This window comes from Talpa europaea, assembly GCF_964194135.1.
Source record: "Talpa europaea genome assembly, chromosome: 3".
Taxonomy (NCBI): Eukaryota; Metazoa; Chordata; class Mammalia; order Eulipotyphla; family Talpidae; genus Talpa; species Talpa europaea.
The window spans coordinates 52921745-52940952 of record NC_140069.1 but is presented as its reverse complement, the minus strand read 5'-3'; the positions used below and the strand labels follow the sequence as shown (position 1 = coordinate 52940952).

The window sequence follows — 19208 nt, the reverse complement described above, 5'->3', positions numbered from 1 at the left end:
GAAATGTTTTATGTTTTGATCTGGATGGTGATTTCTATTATATATATAGAAATTCATCAGGTTGGACCCTTAAATGTGTGTGCTTTTCTTGGTAAATTATATTTCAAATTACATTTATTTTTTTAAATTTTTTAAAAAGATTTATTTATTTATTCATACAAGCACTGGGTACAGTCAGAAGCGCGGGAGGGTGAGTGAATTCACCAGAGCCAGAGGGGAGATAAGAACAGGCAGATTGACGAGGTACACTGCTGAGGGGAGCAGCGGGCCGCAGGAGAGGTCTGCGCGCCATGTGGGACCCTCGCCCAGCTGCACCACTGAGGAGGCCCAAAAAGTGGGATATTTTTAAATCCTACCTAAAGCCATCCCTTTTCTCTGACCAGGTTTATGCCAGTCATTTTCCACTTTGACGTATTTAGTCCTTTGTTCCTCTTATTCCCATTAACTTTTAGAGCAATTATTCATTCTTATCACCAATAATAGGTATTAGTAACATTCAAATATATTTGTTTCATGTCATGACCTTTTCATAATTATACATGAACTTTATATTTCTAATCAGTGCTTATGACTGTTGTAAAGTTCTTGACTTGCATTCCACAAGTCCTTAGTTTTCTCATTCTTGGTGGGATGAGCTTATATTAGAATGCAGTTAAATATATCACTACAAACACTTTTTTCAGCTATTTTGCTTTTTAATAAGCAAGACTGCCTTGCTTAAGTACACTGCCTTATAGTCACGTGTAAACTCATTGCCACGTTGGAAACCAAAACATTCAGTGAACTGGTTTATGTTATATGAGTTAACATTTTAGTTATATCAGATACACAGTATATTGATGGGAAAGGGGCTGTGATATGGGTTATAGTGCCAGGGAGTGTAAAACACTTTGTCATTATTTTTGACCTTCTAGTATATGAATTCCTGTTTCATATTTGTGAAATTCTTTTATAATTTTTGGTGGGAAACAGAACCTCCTTGTAACTATAGCCAGGTAGATTTGGTCAAGCAAATCACCAAGTGGGCAGCAATTCAGGAGCCAGTCACACAGAAAATTAGGAGCTGATAGACTCTCATCTGTCAGGAATAACAGTAGTAGTTGTCATGCTGTCGTCCTTAATCCAATTCTGCTGTAATTCTTTAATTCTTTCATGATTGTGTATCTTATAAGCCATGTTCTCCTAAGATTGGTATCTATTAGATATCTTTTCATAAATATACTTCCTTCTTAAACTTGCCACAGTAGGCTCTGTTGCTTCCAAATAATTGCGGGAAAAATACTTAAAAAGAGGAAATCTTGTGTTAGTTTTTTCAGAGCTTATCACAAACAAATTTTGTTTTCTCAAGTATATTACACACAGTTTTAAAGTGTTTTAATCCAAACTTTGTGAGACATGTTGTATACTATAGTTTTTTTCATTTTACTATTTGCATTTTAAAATTTCAGTGTGCTTTATGGACCATGTGCTGCTATGTATGCCTGAAGTACTTGAAATGCAAAATTGGAGACATCTTGCTATCTAAATGCTTGACTGGATTAAGCGCCTAATTAGGATGATTTTCCAACAGGCTGGATTAAGCATGCATTCGGTGAGTGCTCAAAATATATTTTTAAAATCCAGGCTTTTAGATGTTTTAATGTTAAAGTGAGATAAATATATTATTACACCAACATTTTAAATTTACCATTTATGTACTATTTAAATTTCTTACTACTTAGATATAAATCTTAATCCTAATTAAGGGAGTAACTTGGGGTATTTTGAAAATATTCATCTGACTGTTAAAAGCAATGCATTTGTTATTAGTGAAAAAAGTTTTAAATGTATATAGAAATCACTGAGTAAAGTGATTGTGATTTGTCAAATGCCAAATCACTGACTTGGCATTTGACAACTTTGGGTGTTGTATCAATATAATGGTTACTATTGAATACTGTTTAATATGATTTATCCCATAGCTGTTTATAATATAAGTTATGTCTCCCAAAATAAGGTTTGTAGAGATATGAAGGAAAAATTGGTATAATATGGTTATGCCGTACCAGAGGTACTAGTTCTGCTCTTGACATTTTTAAAAGTATTTTCTACTTACTAGTCCATAAATTTTGTTCAGGTTCAGTGTAAAGTTATTTGAAAATAGTTTTGCTAAGCTTTTATTTTTTTGGTGGAATATTGTTTTTCATTTTCACATTGAAATGTTTTGTTGTCAGTAACATGGAATTCTTTTTTTAACATGGAGCTAAGTTTTACTTAAGATATATGCAAGTTACATAATTTGAATATGGATATACTTTTTTTAAAAGATTTATTTATGCATACAGGAACTGGGGTACAGGCCAGAGATAGTGGGGGTGAGAGGATTCACCGGAATCAAACAGGGGAGCAGAACAGGCGGATCGGCTGAAATACACTGCTGAGGGGAGCAGCAGGCAAGACAGGAGAGGTCTGCTGCGACATCTGTGGGTTAGCTCCCTGGCCAGGGATGGAACTCAGGCCATAGAGGTGATAGCACTGACTTAACCCTAAGACCACCAGATGGGCCCTGAGTATACTTTTTAATGCAGTTTTACTTTTATTGTTTTTGTGTCTTCTCATATCTTAAAAGAAAGTTCATCTTTGAACCCCTCAAATCTCTCAAAGTTATATTTATTTTCTTTGCAAGTAAAAAGCAAAGAACCAGTTGACAGATGGAAGCTAGACTTTTGGTGGTGACCATAATGCAGTATATACAAATGTCGAATTATAATGCTGTGTACCTGAAACTTATATAATATTATAAACCAATGTTATATCAAAATTTTCTTAATTAAAAACAAAAAGCGAAGAACCAAAAAATTTACCTTTTAAAAAAATGGGAACATGACTTTGAGATTATTAACTTATGGATAAATAAGAAAATAGTTTGTGAAGTTTATAGTATTTTTATCTTTTCCAGTTATGTCTTAGACTTCACTTAATGCAGCTACTTCATTTCTTATTTGTTATTTACCTTCATTTGACTACGTAGGATAGATAAACATTTCAGTACTAACAGCAGAATTTTTTTTTGCTTTCGAAAGAAGGGAAGCTGCTTTTTTTGCTTATGATTTCTCAGAATTAGAACTTCACAATTTATGATTTCTATTTTTTTGTAATTTTAGTAAGAAAAACAGTTTAGTGGGAAGATTGTGGGTCCTGGATTCAAACAGATCTGGACCTGAAATTTATCTCTGCCAGTTACTTTCTTCATCAACAAATGATAAGAACAACTATTAATGCAGAGTTAAATGACATTGAATGTAAGACACTCAGCAACAGTGGCTTGTTTATAATGTCGGTATATTCAATAATGGTTAGCTCCTTGTAGTTTTGCTCTGTCATTCCCCACCCCAAGTCAGGCAAATGTGAGCAGTGTTGACAAGCCAAAGCCCATAATTCTGTTGCAGAGACCGATAACACATTTTGTTTAGTTTGTTCGTTTTTTTAGCTTAGTTCATTTTGAGCTGTAAAATGAGTGGCTTTCATCAGAGAATAGACCAAGTAAGACAGCACTAGCATGCTTTCAATATTGTATTAACAGCTGGGTATCCTTCCTACTAATAGAAATGAGATCATTTTTTTAATGTATTGAGGGTAACATAGGCAAACTTTGTTAATGAAAAGTTAATATAAAAATAAGGTTTTTTCCTACATAAAACAATTGGATCTTTTGGAGTTATTTTCTGTCTTTAGTTCCCAAGATCTTAACTTGCTGGCTAAGAATGAAAAGGTATAGTCTCCCTGCAAGATTTTACCTTTGGGTCAGAGATAGGATGCTGCCCTATTCATGAATTAATAAAGCCTAATCGAGGCAAAATACAGCTCTTCTGCCCACCTGTGTCTATACAGGTGTTTCTTTTCACATACTTTTCCCTTTGCAAACCGGCAGTAACTCTCCTCCCAAGACTGACTGACTGTGTCTATGCATGCATCTCTTTTAACGAAAGGGACAGCTCTTGTGTCTGTGCAAGCATCCTTTCCTTTTTTTTATAATGAACATGCACTTTTGGATATTAAAAAGAAAGCCAAATTGATCTCTAAATTTATAGGAATTAAATAAAAAGATTTTACCTTTGGCATTTGAAAATTAAAAAAACAATTTTTATATTGCTACCTTTCAGTGATAAGTACTTATTTTCTTGTAGGTTTTACATATAAATGAATTTGATGCTGTGTTTCAGTAATTCAAGAGAGAAACAACCTTCATCCGTGGCATATTTTATTTATTTTTTTTTAATGTTTAAAAAATGTTCCAAGTGTTGTCATCAGGAATGTGTTTTTGCCTTTAGGACAACTGGTGATGATTAACTCTGTATTTTATTATATACAGCAGTGATTTAATAGCCACCCATGATTGGCTTACTATATCTGGTTCCTTTATATATTATGTGTTGTCACTGCAATAGTGTTTTCTTTTTTTTAAACAGATGAGGAACCTGAGGTTCACAATGTTTAATTGCCTTAACCTGACTTATCTGATTAATAAGAAGCAAACCTGTGATACGAACCCAATGCCGATTCCAAAATCCTTCCTCTTTTCAGTAAACTTTTCTATCTCCTATAATAAAACAGGAAGGATACTAGTACTATCTATTAAAAACATTACATGAAGGGCCTCCCCGGTGGCGCAGCGGTTGAGCGCTGGGTTGCGAAGCTGCCCGCGGCCTCTGCGGCGCCGGTTCGGTCCCCGGCTGCTCCCCGGCCACCAGAGGAGGGTCCCACATGGTGCGCAGACCTCTCCTGCCGCCCGCTGCTCCCCTCAGCAGTGTACTTCGGTCCTTCTGCCTGCTCTGCTCCCGGCTCTGGCTCTGGTGAATTCTCTCACCCTCCCGCGCTTCTGACTGTACCCAGTGCATGTATAAACCAAACAAACAAACAAACCAGCAAACAAATAAATAAAGCATGCCTCTATTAAAAAAAAAAAAAAAAAAACATTACATGAAAACCTTAACTCCTTTAATGCTTGTTTATTTACTCATGAAATAGGTATTGTCCCATTGTGTAGGAGAGGACACAGAAATACAGAGGAACCAGTAATTTGGCCAGCTTTATGATATTATTATTACTATATTATTATTATTATTACTCCTACTATTACTTAAAGCCAGACCTCTATGCTCCCATGGTCTCTATGTGTTTTCTGTACTGCCCTCCATTTTGCCTCAATACTTGTTTGAATTTAAAACCATATTTTCACATCAGGGCCTCCCTGGTGGCACAGGGGTTAAGACACAACCTATGAAGCAATCCGCAGCCACTGCAGCACGAGTTCGATTCCTGGCCAGCCAGGGAGCAACCCACATGGTACAGCAGACCTCTCCTGACTCGCACACTGCTCCCCTCACCAGTGTACTTTGGTTAATCTGCCTGTTCTGCTCCCTACTCTGTCTCTGGTGAATCCTCTCATCCCCCACACCTCTGGCCTGTACCCCAGCTCTTGTATGCATAAGTAAATAAATCTTTTAAAAAAACCAAAAAAACCATATATTCACATCAATCCAAACCTTCTCATCTGTTGTATTAATGTTCTTGAGCAAAGGTGTTTTTAAACTAGAAAAAGCAAGAATAAAATGAAGCAACTGTGATTCTGACTGATCAGTATTTTGTTTAAAAAAAAAGTTATAGCAAGTATCTAATATTAGTACTATATTTCCAGGAATACTTATAAACTGTACCCTTATTTTTACCTTTTTTGCTTTTGTAGGAGTAATGTGAATGTGACTAGGAGTTCAGAGTAAGGAAGAAGAGACATGAGCAAAGTGTTAGATTTTTTGAAATTGTTAGAGAGTTTCATTTTTCTCTTTATGCTCCTCTCCCTCAACACTGTTTTTATTTTCTCCTGGCTCTCTTGGAATTAAGAAATTATACTTTATTTGGTTTGACCTCCTTCCCAGAAAAATGTTTTATACAAACGCAGACGCACACACACATACTCACACACACACAGTTTTGCCTGTAATTTTAGGTTTATGTGAATCCCAGAAGAAGAATCCCTTGTGGTAATATTACATAGTTTATCTTGGGGAACAAAAAAAGGTATTTACTTAGAATTAAATTTGTATGAAGTAGTACCTCTCATAGTAATACAGGTTGAATCAGTCTATAACAAATACATTACCACATAAAGCTTGAGTTGTCATCATGATGAAACAGATGACAGCTTCAGATTCTAGCCACACACACTCCTCAACACTTCCACAGTAGTATTTCACTATGTTCAAAAAGAAGAAATTGTTTTCCTGTTGTCATCTTCCGCCTTGCTGTCATCACTTTCAAACATTGTTGCTAAATGTTATGGACTGTCATTATTAGACAGACATGCAAACACACACACATAGATTCATTATTAGATTGTCAGTTCTTATAAATAAAGCCTTTTTTTGTTTAATAACTTATTTAATTATATCTTAATGGAATGGAATTCTTCTTAATGAAATCAAATTGTCTAGTAATGACATTTTTTTCCCTGCCCTTTTCTCTTACATCTGAAATATTAATGACAGTTTATCTTTGAGGATGTCTTTCCTTCTCTAAACAAGTATACTGACAAAATACAGTTCAGCCACCAGTTAGGGTAAGGAGATGAACTTGGGTCATGTAACTTCCCACTGCACAGATGGTGATTTCCAGTACCATCTGTTCATTATTTCCTCACAGCCTTTTACGGTATCCCACCCCTTCTTTCCCCCATTACTGAATAGAGAAAAGTAAGACATAGTTTTAGAGTTCCTAGAAGTTGACTTCTTTTTCCCCTCACTATAATCCAGTAAAGGTTATGACTTTTCTTTCTTAATAATCTACCCATTAAAAAAAAAAAATCTACCCATTCATTTACATGGCCCCTAGCTTCATATTTCATTGTGATAAGTGCTAGCTCATTCACAAGTAACAGAAAACGTTATATTAGTCTACTGTGTATAATTGAAAAGATAATCAACATAAAGCAAGCTGTTCTTTTACTTCTTTTAACTTTGTAGAAATCCAACTAATCTTACTCCTTGTGAGTAAAAGTAAAGTCGCTCTTCACCTTCTCTTGTGGAAGGAGCGTGGTATTCTTTCCTTCTGATATTAAGCATATGGGAAGTAGGAGCTAAAATAGTCCTGTAGAATACATAGCAGAGAATGCTAAAAGCTGGCAGAAACTTTTGTTCTTGACCTTGACAAATCCTTTGTAAAATTTTTCTTTGTGAACTTTTTGTCCTTTTCATCTACAGACAAGATCTTTGCTTACTGGAAGGGCAGGAGATTTATCCCTGACTATGTGATTGGATATTATGATGCATAAATAGCGTTCCACTAGTATGTCACAGGAGAATTTTGACTTCTGACTAGAAGATTCAAGATGAGAAATGACAAATGATGTAGTTGATATTGCCAAATGGATTTAATTTTAAAAGACCAAGACCTATTAAAATGTATAAAGAGTTTAATGTCTATTTTAGAATTACTTGCACAAGTTTTTTTCCCCCACATTCTAATTTTTTTCTAGGCTGCCTATATGGCTTTGTGAAAGTATATTTCCAGTTTTTCTGTAGGCATGTGTTTTCTCTTAGTGCATGTGTTATATAATTCATGTGTGTATGATCATGGTGTGAACAATATACATTCCTGATCTACAGGTAATTCTCTTTTAAACTTTAAAAAAACTGTCTCTTATGTTCTTTCTTTAATAACAGTATTTCAATATTGATATCCTGTTTTTCCTTAATTTGCTTTATTTTATTTTTTGCATAAAAGAACTGGGGTGTAGCCAGAAGCCTGGGAGTAGAGGGTGAGAGGATTCACCAGAGACAGAATAGGGAGCAGAACAGGCAGATTTACTGCAATACACTGCTGAGGGGAGCAGCGGGCGAGAACAGGAGAGGTCTGTTGCATGTATGTGGTTTGGCTCCCTGGCTGCGGATCAAACTCAGGTGGTAGTGGTGATAGTGCTGAAACTTAACCAAATTTAATACAGTTTTCCAGTTGTATCATCCCTCTAACATAAATATTTCTAAAGCAAAACTTACCATTTTTGTTGGTTATAGTGTAAGTTACAGTATTTTCTGAAACTCCCAGGTAAAAATTAGTGAAACTTTGAACATACTGATAAGAATTATATAAAAATTGAGGCATATGTGAGATGTGTTACATAAAACCCCATTATCCTTTTGTATCCTTTGACTCTTACTGGCCTGCCTAAATTGATTTTGGGCTAAAATCTAAGAAATCAAACAGCTTCTGTGCTGTGCATTTTAAATGTGCATGCTTTTAGAAAGATCTGAAGGTCTACTTTGGGTTATGTGTTGAAGCCATTTTTTCCTTAGTCATACTCTTTTTGCTAGAGTGATTTCATTCCTTAAAATGGGGAAAATGTCCATTACTCAAAATATTTGCCAGCTGATTTGATACTCTTTATTTAGTTTTAGGATACAATTAAATATTATTGTAGTATAATGAAATAAGTGTAACAGTTATCATTCTCATTTGTTTCTTTTGAAATTGCTTTTAATAGCATACTACATCTCTACCTCTCTGTCCAGGCTTTCAAGTATAGCACTCAAATGGATAGTTTTTCTCTTTAAGGAACGATCATTACTTGGGGAGAAGTTTGAAGGTACAATTTGTAAAGATTTAACTTTCTACATGTGTTTTTGTTTTTGCTTCGGGGGTTGGTTTGGTTTTGTGTCAAGCATTGCATGTCTTATAAGCATGATGATTTCATCTGAAATGTTTACCCATTTGGCCACCCTGGCCTATTTAATACTTTTGTATAAATTAGGAAAAGGTATCTCTTCCCTGGGGACAGGCACCACAAGAAGATTCAATATTACTGACTTTCAGCCTCCATTCAGCCAGGTACTCTTGTGCAATAAACTAAATGCAGCACCCTGCATGGTACAAATTCAGCATCTGAACTTTGTACTGATTTGGATTTGTTTTGAAAAGTCCATTATAGCAAAAGTAGTTCATCGTTCTTAAAATTTTTATATATATAATTTTTTAATATATGTAATTTTTAATATAATAATTTTTGTATATATAAAAATTGTAAAACTAAAAATAGCAGAAAAGATAAGTGTTTCTTGAAGAATAGTATAAAAAATTTTACTTTAAATAGTATTATTTCAGTTATATTTAGTATGCTTATATTAAACATTACTACATTAATACCTTTTTAAATTTTGAATTAAGGAATATTAGCTTATTTGTCATACATTTAGGGCATTGGGATTCTGTAATTAATGTGTCAGTATGTTCAGTGCTTTATTTATATTAAGAGTTTTGTAAAAGTTTTATAATTAACTTTTGGGTTTTCCTCCTTCCTCAGGTACTTTGGTCTGGGAAGCCATACGGTTCATCTCGAAGTATTGTAAGGAAGATTGGTACTAATTTATCTCTGATTCAGTGTCCAAGAATTCAGTTTCAGGTACTTTGTTTTATATATTTCAAAATTCTTTATTAATATTTGCATCAGCAATATAAATAGGACAGTTTAAAAATATTTTTGTCATCTTTTATCCTTGTTGATACGATTATTAATAAAAGAAGATAATCTTACAGTTTTTCTAATTTTAGTCTCTGTGAAGTGACTACTCAAGATTATTTATTTATTTATTTATTTTTGACTACTCAAGATTTTTAAGATGTTTATTCTAAGAGTATATATTCAAAGATTTAGAAGCGTATATTAAGCCAAGCAGTTGTTAATTCCCAAGTGACAAACATAGGCCTTATATTGAGTAGGTCAGGTTATCACCATTACTTTCTTTAGTTATTACAGCTTCCTCTTCAAACAGCCACTGTGTTGCCCTAGTTTATTTTTATTTTTTTAATTTATTTTTTTCAAAGACCACTATTTTTTTCTTTCAACTACAGACTGTACTCTGCATTTTTTATCAACTTTATTAGACTTAATTTACATATTATAAAATTCATCCATTTGAAGTATACAACTCAGTTTTGTTTTTTTGATTTTTGATTTTTTTATTTTTTAAAAATTTTATATATTTTTTACATCATTTTTCATTTTTGCACAATGTATGCATTTTTATCTTGGTTATAGTCCCGTACAATTCCCACCCTCCCCTTGTTTTGATCCTACTCCCTCTTCCCCCCCCCCCGTAGTGTGTCTCTGGTTTATAGTTGCTTGATGATTTTGATTTTTACTTAATTATAATTAGTCTTTTTCCTGGTCCCTTATTTAGGTTTTCTAAATTCCTGCTATGAATGAGACCATCCAGTATTTTTCTTTTTCTTTCTGGCTTATTTCACTGAGCACGATCCCTTCCAGCTCCATCCATGTTGCTGCAGAGTGCATGAGTTTATCTTTTTAAATGCGGAGTAATAATGCCATTCCTCAGTAACATATTTAAAGACACATCACCCAAAGCAGTGATAGTGAAGGCAAAGATAAACAGCTGGGACTACATCAAATTAAAGTGCTTCTGTCCAGCAAAAGATACAGCAACCAAAACAAAGAGACACCCCACCGGTTGGGAGAAGATTTTTGCACACAACACTAATGATAAAGGAGTGATCACAAAAATCTACAAAGAGCTGATGAGACTCAACAAAAACAAAGTAAATAACCCCTAGTTTATTTTTAGATGCCCCTATGGATGCCATGAAGTTGTTTTCTTCATCTGTGGTTTAAAGCTCAGCACTAATTGTAGAAACCATTGGCAATGTCAAGACAAAGAGGTCATTGTGGTTCTCTGAATGAGGTGATAGTCAAACGCTGAATTAGGAATACTTTTCAACATGCAAGTCTTAATATTCTCTTCTAGCACCAAAGGAGCAGCTATTTTCTCTATTTGGAGATAAGTTGCTGTTACTTCACTTGGGCTTTTGTTCCTTATTCTTGTTACAGTTTTAGATATGTATCACATAACTTTGTTCTTGTTTTTTACTAAATCTCTACAACGGTAATAAGACAAAATCTTTTAGTTTAATATTTAATAATACAAAGTAAAATAGATGTGTATACCAATTTATTTATTTATTTATTGATAACATTGGTTTGCATTGTTTGTGTTTTAGAAGTATAGGATCTCCCCCGTCAGGTGTTGTGACTTTACTGCACCCACCACCAAAACAACCATAGTTACCACCATAGTCTATTTGCTCCTTGCTTTGTTCTCTTCTCTCCTCCTCTGGTAGCCTCAGTTCATAGTTTTCTAGGATTAGTTCTTAGTTTGGCTTTATCTCACCACTTGTTTTGTTCCTCTATATTCCACATATAAGTGACACCATTTGGTGTTTGTTTTTCTTCTTCTGACTTATTTTGCTTAGCATTACCTCCTCCAGTTCCATCCATGTTGCTCCAAATGGTAAGAGAGACTTTTTTGATAACCGAGTAGTTTCCATTGTGTATACATACCACATCTTCCTGATCCACTCATTCGTTTATGGGCACTTAGGTTGTTTCCATGGCTTGACTATTATAAATAGTGCTGCAGTGAATGTGGAAGTACATCTTCACCTTCAAATTCCATAGGAATTGTACCTATGTCTGCATTCCCACCAACAGTATAAGAGAATTCCTGTTTCTCAATATCCTCACCAACACTTGTTATTTTTGGTTGTTTTGATATAGGCCATTCTTACAGGTATGCGATGTATCTCACTGTGGTTTTGATTTGCATTTCTCTGACAGTAAGTGAGAATGAACATTTTTGATGTGCATGTATGTCATCTTTGGAGAAGTCCCTGTTTAGCTCTTCTGCCCTTTTTATGATTGGGTTTTTTGTTTTCTTTTTGATGAGTTGTATGAGTTCTTTGTAGATCTTTGATATCAGCCCATTGTTAGATGTATGTATACTAATTTTAAATATTAGATTAGCATATGGAGTGTGGAAGATGTATTTAATGCACAATTTGCAAAACTCAGACGTGTATTTGTGAGCTTATTTGATATCATGTCATACTCATAAAGCGCATCTTCTGGTAGCTAGAGATAAAAGTGTTTTTTTTTTTTTAAAGATTCATTTATTTATACATACAAGAGCTGGGGTACAGGCTGGAGGTGCAGGGGGTGAAAGAATTCACCAGAGATAGAGCGGGGAACAGAACAGGAAGATTGACTGAAATACACTGCTGAGGGGAGCAGTGGGCGAGTCAGGAGAGGTCTGCCATACCACGTGTGTAGCTCCCTGGCCGGGGATCGAACTCATGCTGCCGTGGCTGCGGCTAGCTTCATAGGTTGCTTCTTCACCCCTTGCGCCACTAGGGAGGCCCTAAAAGTGTCTTCTTAAGTGGTAAGAGTGTGAGTGTTTATTCAGGATGACTAAGAAGATTGTTCTTGTGTTCATAATCTTGCTTACAAATTGATTGGCAAGGCCTTTGTGCATAAAACTGGAAATTGACAGATTGGAACTTTCCTAAAGGTAATTTTTATCAAATTTTAGGTTTTTAAAAATATTATTGAAATAATCTGTGGTAGTAAAATGCCCAAGCACAAAAAGTTTGTGTGGAGGTTGTTTTGTTGTTATTCATCTATATAGTTAATGGGCACAATGAATGTTGAACTAGTAATAAAGTGCTAAATGTAAAAGAGTCATAAAAAAGTATTCAATAAATGTTTTGTTGCTGTATTATTTAAAAGACATGCCTATAAGCCTTGTTTGCTATAGCTTTATTTGCTTTACCTGGACTTCATTTAATGAGCTATAGAAATGAGTTGGCTACTTTACACTCAAAATACATCTCCAGACCTTTCACATTTACTTTAACTGAAGATAAGCAAACTTTCCCTGATTCTTTTACACCTTTCAGATCTGTACATATTGACCTTAAGTCATAACTACATACTTCTGGCCACAAGCATTTTTTGTATATTTGAATATTGTGGCCACCTTGGAGGTAGGAACCAGATTAAGACAACATAAGAGAATACCCTTCTTTTTTCATAGTTCTTATTCTAGATTCATGAAACCAAAAGAAAAATCAGATCATGAAGGAAATGAAGAAAGTAGTGTTTCTGAGGGGTTGGAAGGAATGGGTGCAGAGGTTTTGATTTGTAGCAGTTCTCAATAGTGGATGGTTAAAAAAAAATTATCAGGGCTCTTACTATAAGTAACTTTATTCGCCCATCCTCTCTGCAAAAACATTTATAGCACTTTTAAAGAGACTGAGGGTCTCCTCAAGCCTTATTAAAACTGAACTTCATACATGTTTTAAAACTACTTGAGGGTTTCTTTTATGCATCTGAGGTTGAGGACCTCAGACAAGGATTGTGTTTTGGAATCTTGGTAAAGAAAGTATACTTTAGGGCCTCCCCGGTGGCGCAGCGGTTCAGCGCTGGGTTGCAGAGCTGCCCGCGGCCTCTGCGGCGCCGGTTCGATCCCCGGCTGCTTCCTGGCCACCAGAGGAGGGTCCCACATGGCGCGCAGACCTCTCCCGCCGCCCGCTGCTCCCCTCAGCAGTGTACTTGGGTCCTTCTGCCTGCTCTGCTCCCCGCTCTGGCTCTGGTGAATTCTCTCACCCTCCCGCACTTCTGACTGTACCCTGTGCATGTATAAACAAAACAAACAAACAAACAAACAAATAAATAAAACATGCCTCTATAAAAAAAAAAATCTAAAAAAAAAAAGTATACTTTAAAGCAGTAGCAAGATTATTGGCAATTAAGAAAGTAATTATTAAAATACTTTTGGGGTGCAGTTTTATAAATTTTAAATTGAATTAAAAGCATGGAATGTGGGGCCTCCCTAGTGGCACAGGGGTTGAAGACAGTGCTATCACGCTATTGGGAGCCACTGCAGCACAAGTTTGATCCCTGAGTTCGATCCCTGGCCAGCCAGGGAGCTGCCCAAATGGTGTAGCAGACCTCTCCTGTCTCACCCGCTGCTCCCCTCTGCAGTGTATTTCGGTAGATCTGCCTGTTCTGCTCCCCACTCTGTCTCTGGTGAATCCTCTCAAACCTCCCCGCCCAAGCCTCTGGCCTGTACCCCAGTTCTTGTATGCATAAATAAAATAAATCTTTAAAAAAAAAAAAGCATGGAATGTAAATGTACCATGTTGGGGTAATAATATTACAATCCAAAAAAAGTAAGGCATACCTGAAACTTACACAGTGTTATAAATTGATCTTACCTCAGTAAAAAAATGTATTTTAAAAAATGAAATATCAAAAAGACTTTAGGCAATAAAAAGAAAGAATAGATGACCCTGAGTATTACTAGATAAGGGGTGGGCGGGGATTTGACATTGTGGTGTAGTTGTTTGAATCCCAGCTCTATAACAGTAAGACCTTTGAGTAATTTAACCTATGTGTGTGCTATGTGTGCTACAGACACAAGTCAACCATACACCCAGAAAATTTGCCTCAGACTGTTTTCTTACTAAGAGTGTTTGAATTTGTGATGGAAGAAATATTCTGTAACCAAGTAATAAAGTCATGTATTACTTGAGAACATTTTGGTCTTGATGGTCTGCCTGCACGTAGGACAGTGGTCCCATAGGCAACGTACACTATCCCATAGGCAACATAGGCTGTCCCATCTAGGTTTGGTGTGATTATCCTCTGTGATGTTAACACAACAAAATCATCTAACTACAATTTTTAAGAATGTAGCCATATTGTTAAGTGACACATGATTATAAGGAATGAAATTCTCTCATATTCACACTTCATGACTAAATCTGGAAGCAAAACAGCCACTTGCCGTGGCCCATTTTTATTTAGTGAATAAACTTGAAATCCATATATTTATGCTAGGTACTACTGGTCAGTCAGTGGTGAACAGATATGATTTCTCTCCTGGTGAGGATATGATTCATTGTGAGAGCTGGTAAATAAATATGCCAATAAGCATGGTATTATAACTTGTACTAAATGTCATGAAGGAAAAAGTGTAGTATAGCATGGGGAATAGTAACAATGGTAGTCAAGGAAGACCTCTCTGAAGGAAAGTTTAGAAAGAGTCATCCTTGCAAAAACTTGGGGAAGTAATGTGAACACAGAACAATATGTTCAGAGTTCCTACAGCAAAACAGAGTTGTTATTTGAAGAACTAAGAGAAGCTGGTCTGTAAGAAAGTAGTGAAATTGGAGACTTAGTGTGGTGTAGTTTGGTGTAGTTCTCTCTGAACCTACGAAGATCAACATCTGGATTAATACCAGAAATAATTGTTAAATTTAACACTTTCCTGGTTACTATTTGATAATCTGGACTATATTAGCAGGTGATGTCATACTGTATGTGGTATCCCTGTCTTGGTTTTTTAGCTATAAAATGGGGTTAAATATAACCAAATCAAGATGCAAGCATTAAATATTTTATAAATTTGGCAGTGTGGCATAGTAATTTGAAGCTAACTGTAAATAAAAAAAAATTGTGATCTTTTATTCATCCTCAGTAATTGACTTCTTAAAGATATTTTTCTCCATGGGAATACTATTACTTACCTTCCAAGGTTATTTTGAGAGAAATACCATTCTAGGTGTGTCATGAATAGACAGTTTTAATACTCAGGTTTTTTTTTTTTTTTAAGTGACCATATTACTCAGAATCATTAGTGTCTGAGTCTGCTAACATATTTGATTGAGTTTTCCTTCTGTCAGACTGGTATTCTTTTATACAGGCATACTGCTTTGCCAGTTGGCAGTATTTCTATTTTTCCCCTAAAATCGTAGGAATTGACATAAAAATAAAAATAGTTATATAGAAATATTTATAGTAAATACAGAAATACTAATAGAGGGGTGGGGATGAAAAAATACTAATAGAAATACTTATAGTAAAAAGCTGACTATTACTGTTTTGCCTTTAAGAATACATGTTTTGCACGTGGCTATAGGTAAATGGTGGTAAACCAGACCAAATATATTTACTATACACTTTTTGTAGCAAACTAAGAGAATTTAGGTTCCTAGTACCAGTGTGTTTATTTTAGAAAAAGTCACATAAGGCCAAAGTTAGCTTTTCTAATATTTTGCTCAAAGTATTTCAACATTTGTACAGACTTTGTATTTTTTATGCACTTTAAATAACTTTCTTTGAAATTGTTTTTCACTATTAGAATACTTTAAATTATCTAAAAGTATTTAGTAAAATTCTTGAAATATAATTGAATTTTAGATAAATTGTATCAAATGTTAAATTTTTGTTCTGAATGAGATTTTTTTGTATCTTCATAAAGGAATTTGGATGCTTAAATTAGTATGCACCAATTTTAATTTTAAATTTTGTAATGCCATGGATTGTGAAAACTATTTCAGTTTCCTTTACTGTTTTCATTTTATTCCCTACTAACAATAGCTGTGGTAGTACAGGACCTTGCTGGAACCTTCAGTAAGTTGGTCTTTTCTTTTTCAAACTTTTCATCAGTTATCCATGCATGTCAGTAGTGACATCTAAATCATACTTCCAAGAATTTAATGTTGTCATTCCATTTCCTGCACAAACTTACCCGATACTTTACAAAGTGAAATGTCCTTCCCATTCCATGCTTATGTTACTCAGTGCACATTTCAGCAGCAACTGAAATGGCTCTTAAATGAAAGATAGCATTTTTCAATTTATATTTTGTCTTTTGAATGGGTTTGCTATCTCCAGGAACTCAGACTTTTTTAGTGGCATAAATCACTGCTCATGTAGATACGTGACTTATATGTTAAAATTGCTTTCTGCATGAATGTCAGTTAGAAATAATACAAATATTACCAGTTCTGGAATTATTTCTGACAATATTAACTTTTTAATATCATTGATCATATTATAGACATGGTATTACTTCACTGATTAAATGTAATCAGTATCTAATAAGGTTGTATTATGAAGTATTACAGTTGTAAAATTGAGAAGTTGTTTGATCTTTAATTACATGATAAAATACTATGAAAAGCTCTCACAAAATGACTTGTATCTCTGAGTATTCTTAGAACTGTCTCATTTTGTTTTCTTATATAAATTAAAATATCTGTGAAGAACATTTTGTTATATTTATGAGAAAGTAAGAAATCTTGAGGTCTCAATGAAATTGTATTTGCATTAAATATCCCAAACTTTGTACCAACTAGTAACTGTTAGAAAAAATGTTATTTTCTAAACAAAGAATTTCATAATCTGCTCTTCATGAATAGCACCATAGGAAGGCACAATTCAGGTTCTGCTTTTATGATGTCTCACTTTACAAAACAACCCATTAAATATTGTATTCTCTGGGAGCTTCCATAGTGCTTGAGGCCTTCCTGTTCAAGTCTACCACATAGCCCAGTTGGAATCTGACAACTGTTTTATAGGAAATTAGTATACCATTCTGTTTCAGTAATGGATAGGAACAGGGAACAGAATATTACCAAAATTTTTAGGTTCATGAGCCCAGTTCAGTTAGGTTATTTAGGTTTTATAAGAAAGCCATCTACTGAATTATCTGTTTATTGATTTATTTTGATAAATTTCTGAAACATTTAGGGGAGAAGTGAAAAAAATTTTATTTTGATTTTTCCTTTAGTCATTATTCATTATCCCTTGATAATGTACGAGCTGAAGCTTATTCTTTGTTTTCTCTTCTGTTCACAGTTACGCCATTACATAAAAAACATTGGTGTTCTGAAAGCCTTTTCAACTTAATTCCATTAGTAGGCTTTTGTTTTCTGCCTAGGATTCACTTCTTAAATCTACTCTTTCAATACAATTTGTTTTTTCTTGCCTATAATTCCCCCTCCTACCACCACTTCTGCAAAAACATAAATTAAGACATTTTAAAGAGGGTCCTCCCTTGGTGGTGCAGTGGTTGAGTGCTGGGCTGAGAAGCTGCCCGCAGCCTCTGTAGCACCAGTTCTATCCCCAGCCGGTTCTATCCCCAGCCGGTTCTATCCCCAGCCGGCTGGGCGAGGGTCCCACATGGCGCGCACTCTCCTGCTGTGCCCGCTGCTCCCCTCAGCAGTGTATTTCGCCAGTCTGCCTGTTCTGTTCCCCGCTCTGGCTCTGGTGAATTCTCTCACCCTCCCGTGCTTCTGACTGTACCCAGTGCTTGTATAAATAAATAAATAAATCTTTAAAAAAAAAAAAAAAGACATTTTAAAGACTTGGTGTTCTTAGCGTATAATTGTTAAAATGTCATTTTTCCCATTCTATTTAAGTTCATAATGTTAGATAATTGTGATATCAGAATGGGGTCCACATGCCAGCAGCTCACACATGTAGATAAAATTTGTATAATATTAAAGATATTTTATATGTTTGCATGGTATAGTTTTCTTCTGAGGAAGAAGAATTATTTCAGTTTAGCTTCCAAACGCTGATCTGGAATGATGGTATAAGGAGGTACAAAAAATAAAAGAAAATAATAAAAAACAATAACAAAAGAAACCCCAGAAAAAACAAAATAATAATTAAAAAAGGCACAATGTACCATCTTTCTGATTAAAAAATACATTAATAAAAAGATGTAAAAAAATATTTAAAAATAAACTTATTAAAATTAAAAAAAACAAAAATACATTAATAAATCTTTTTTACCTTTTTAATTTTTCCATTCAATTAAGCAGATCTGCATATTCTTTTATTTAAAATTAATTTCAACTTTCAAGAAGTATTTTAATCTGATAACTTTTTAAATTTATTGACTATCTAATTCCTAGGTATTATCACAAAACTTAAATTTAAGTCAATTAAATTATTTTTCCTTTTTTTCAAAATAAACTTCAGAATTTGCATGTGTTTTTCTTTTTGTCTTTAAGAATATTTTGTTCTTCCATCAGTGTGTTTAAGGTTGAGTAGAGAATTTTTGTTCTACTCTTCGTATTTTTCTTAAATATTGTTAATACTTTTATTTAGTTTTGGGGGGGGGTTTAAGATTTTTTTTTAAGTCTATTTTCAACATTGAAACAGCATATTTATACAATAACCTATTTTAAATATTTCCAGATTTAGCACAAATTAGTCACTAGATTGTTATTGTGACTTTAGTTTTTTTTTAAAAAAAATATTCTCTTCGGGGAAAAAAAGAATTTCTAGTGCTTAAATTAAAAAAAAATCTTAATATTTTAGGATGAACAGAGATTTTTTTAAAAAAAGTTTCATTGGACCTGTAAAATAAAACTTGAGCAAAATTAAATTATAATTCAGGGATTGTTATATACTATAAGGCAACAGTTCCTTTCCTGGGGACTTTAATGGAAATGTTAGAAACTGCCCGTGTGTTTATAATAGCAGAGCTGATGATTTCCCTTTAGGTGATTGAAAACTTTTACTCGAA

At 34.4% G+C, this 19208-nt stretch overlaps 1 protein-coding gene across 2 annotated transcripts in view; it reads left to right on the top strand.

Annotated features, from left to right (window-relative positions):
* Positions 1-1525: 1525 nt before the first annotated feature.
* The window catches only part of MTFR1 (mitochondrial fission regulator 1), a gene marked incomplete at its 5' end in the record, with an annotated part of 33797 nt that continues 16114 nt past the window's right edge, over positions 1526-19208 (top strand). Inside the window, 2 exons of one of the 2 annotated variants that reach the window (XM_084229649.1) lie at positions 1526-1591; positions 9332-9430. In XM_084229649.1, the coding sequence (XP_084085775.1) occupies positions 1526-1591; positions 9332-9430 (165 nt within the window). The remainder of the gene's footprint in view (positions 1592-9331; positions 9431-19208) is intronic. The other variant, XM_084229650.1, reaches the window with a different exon arrangement.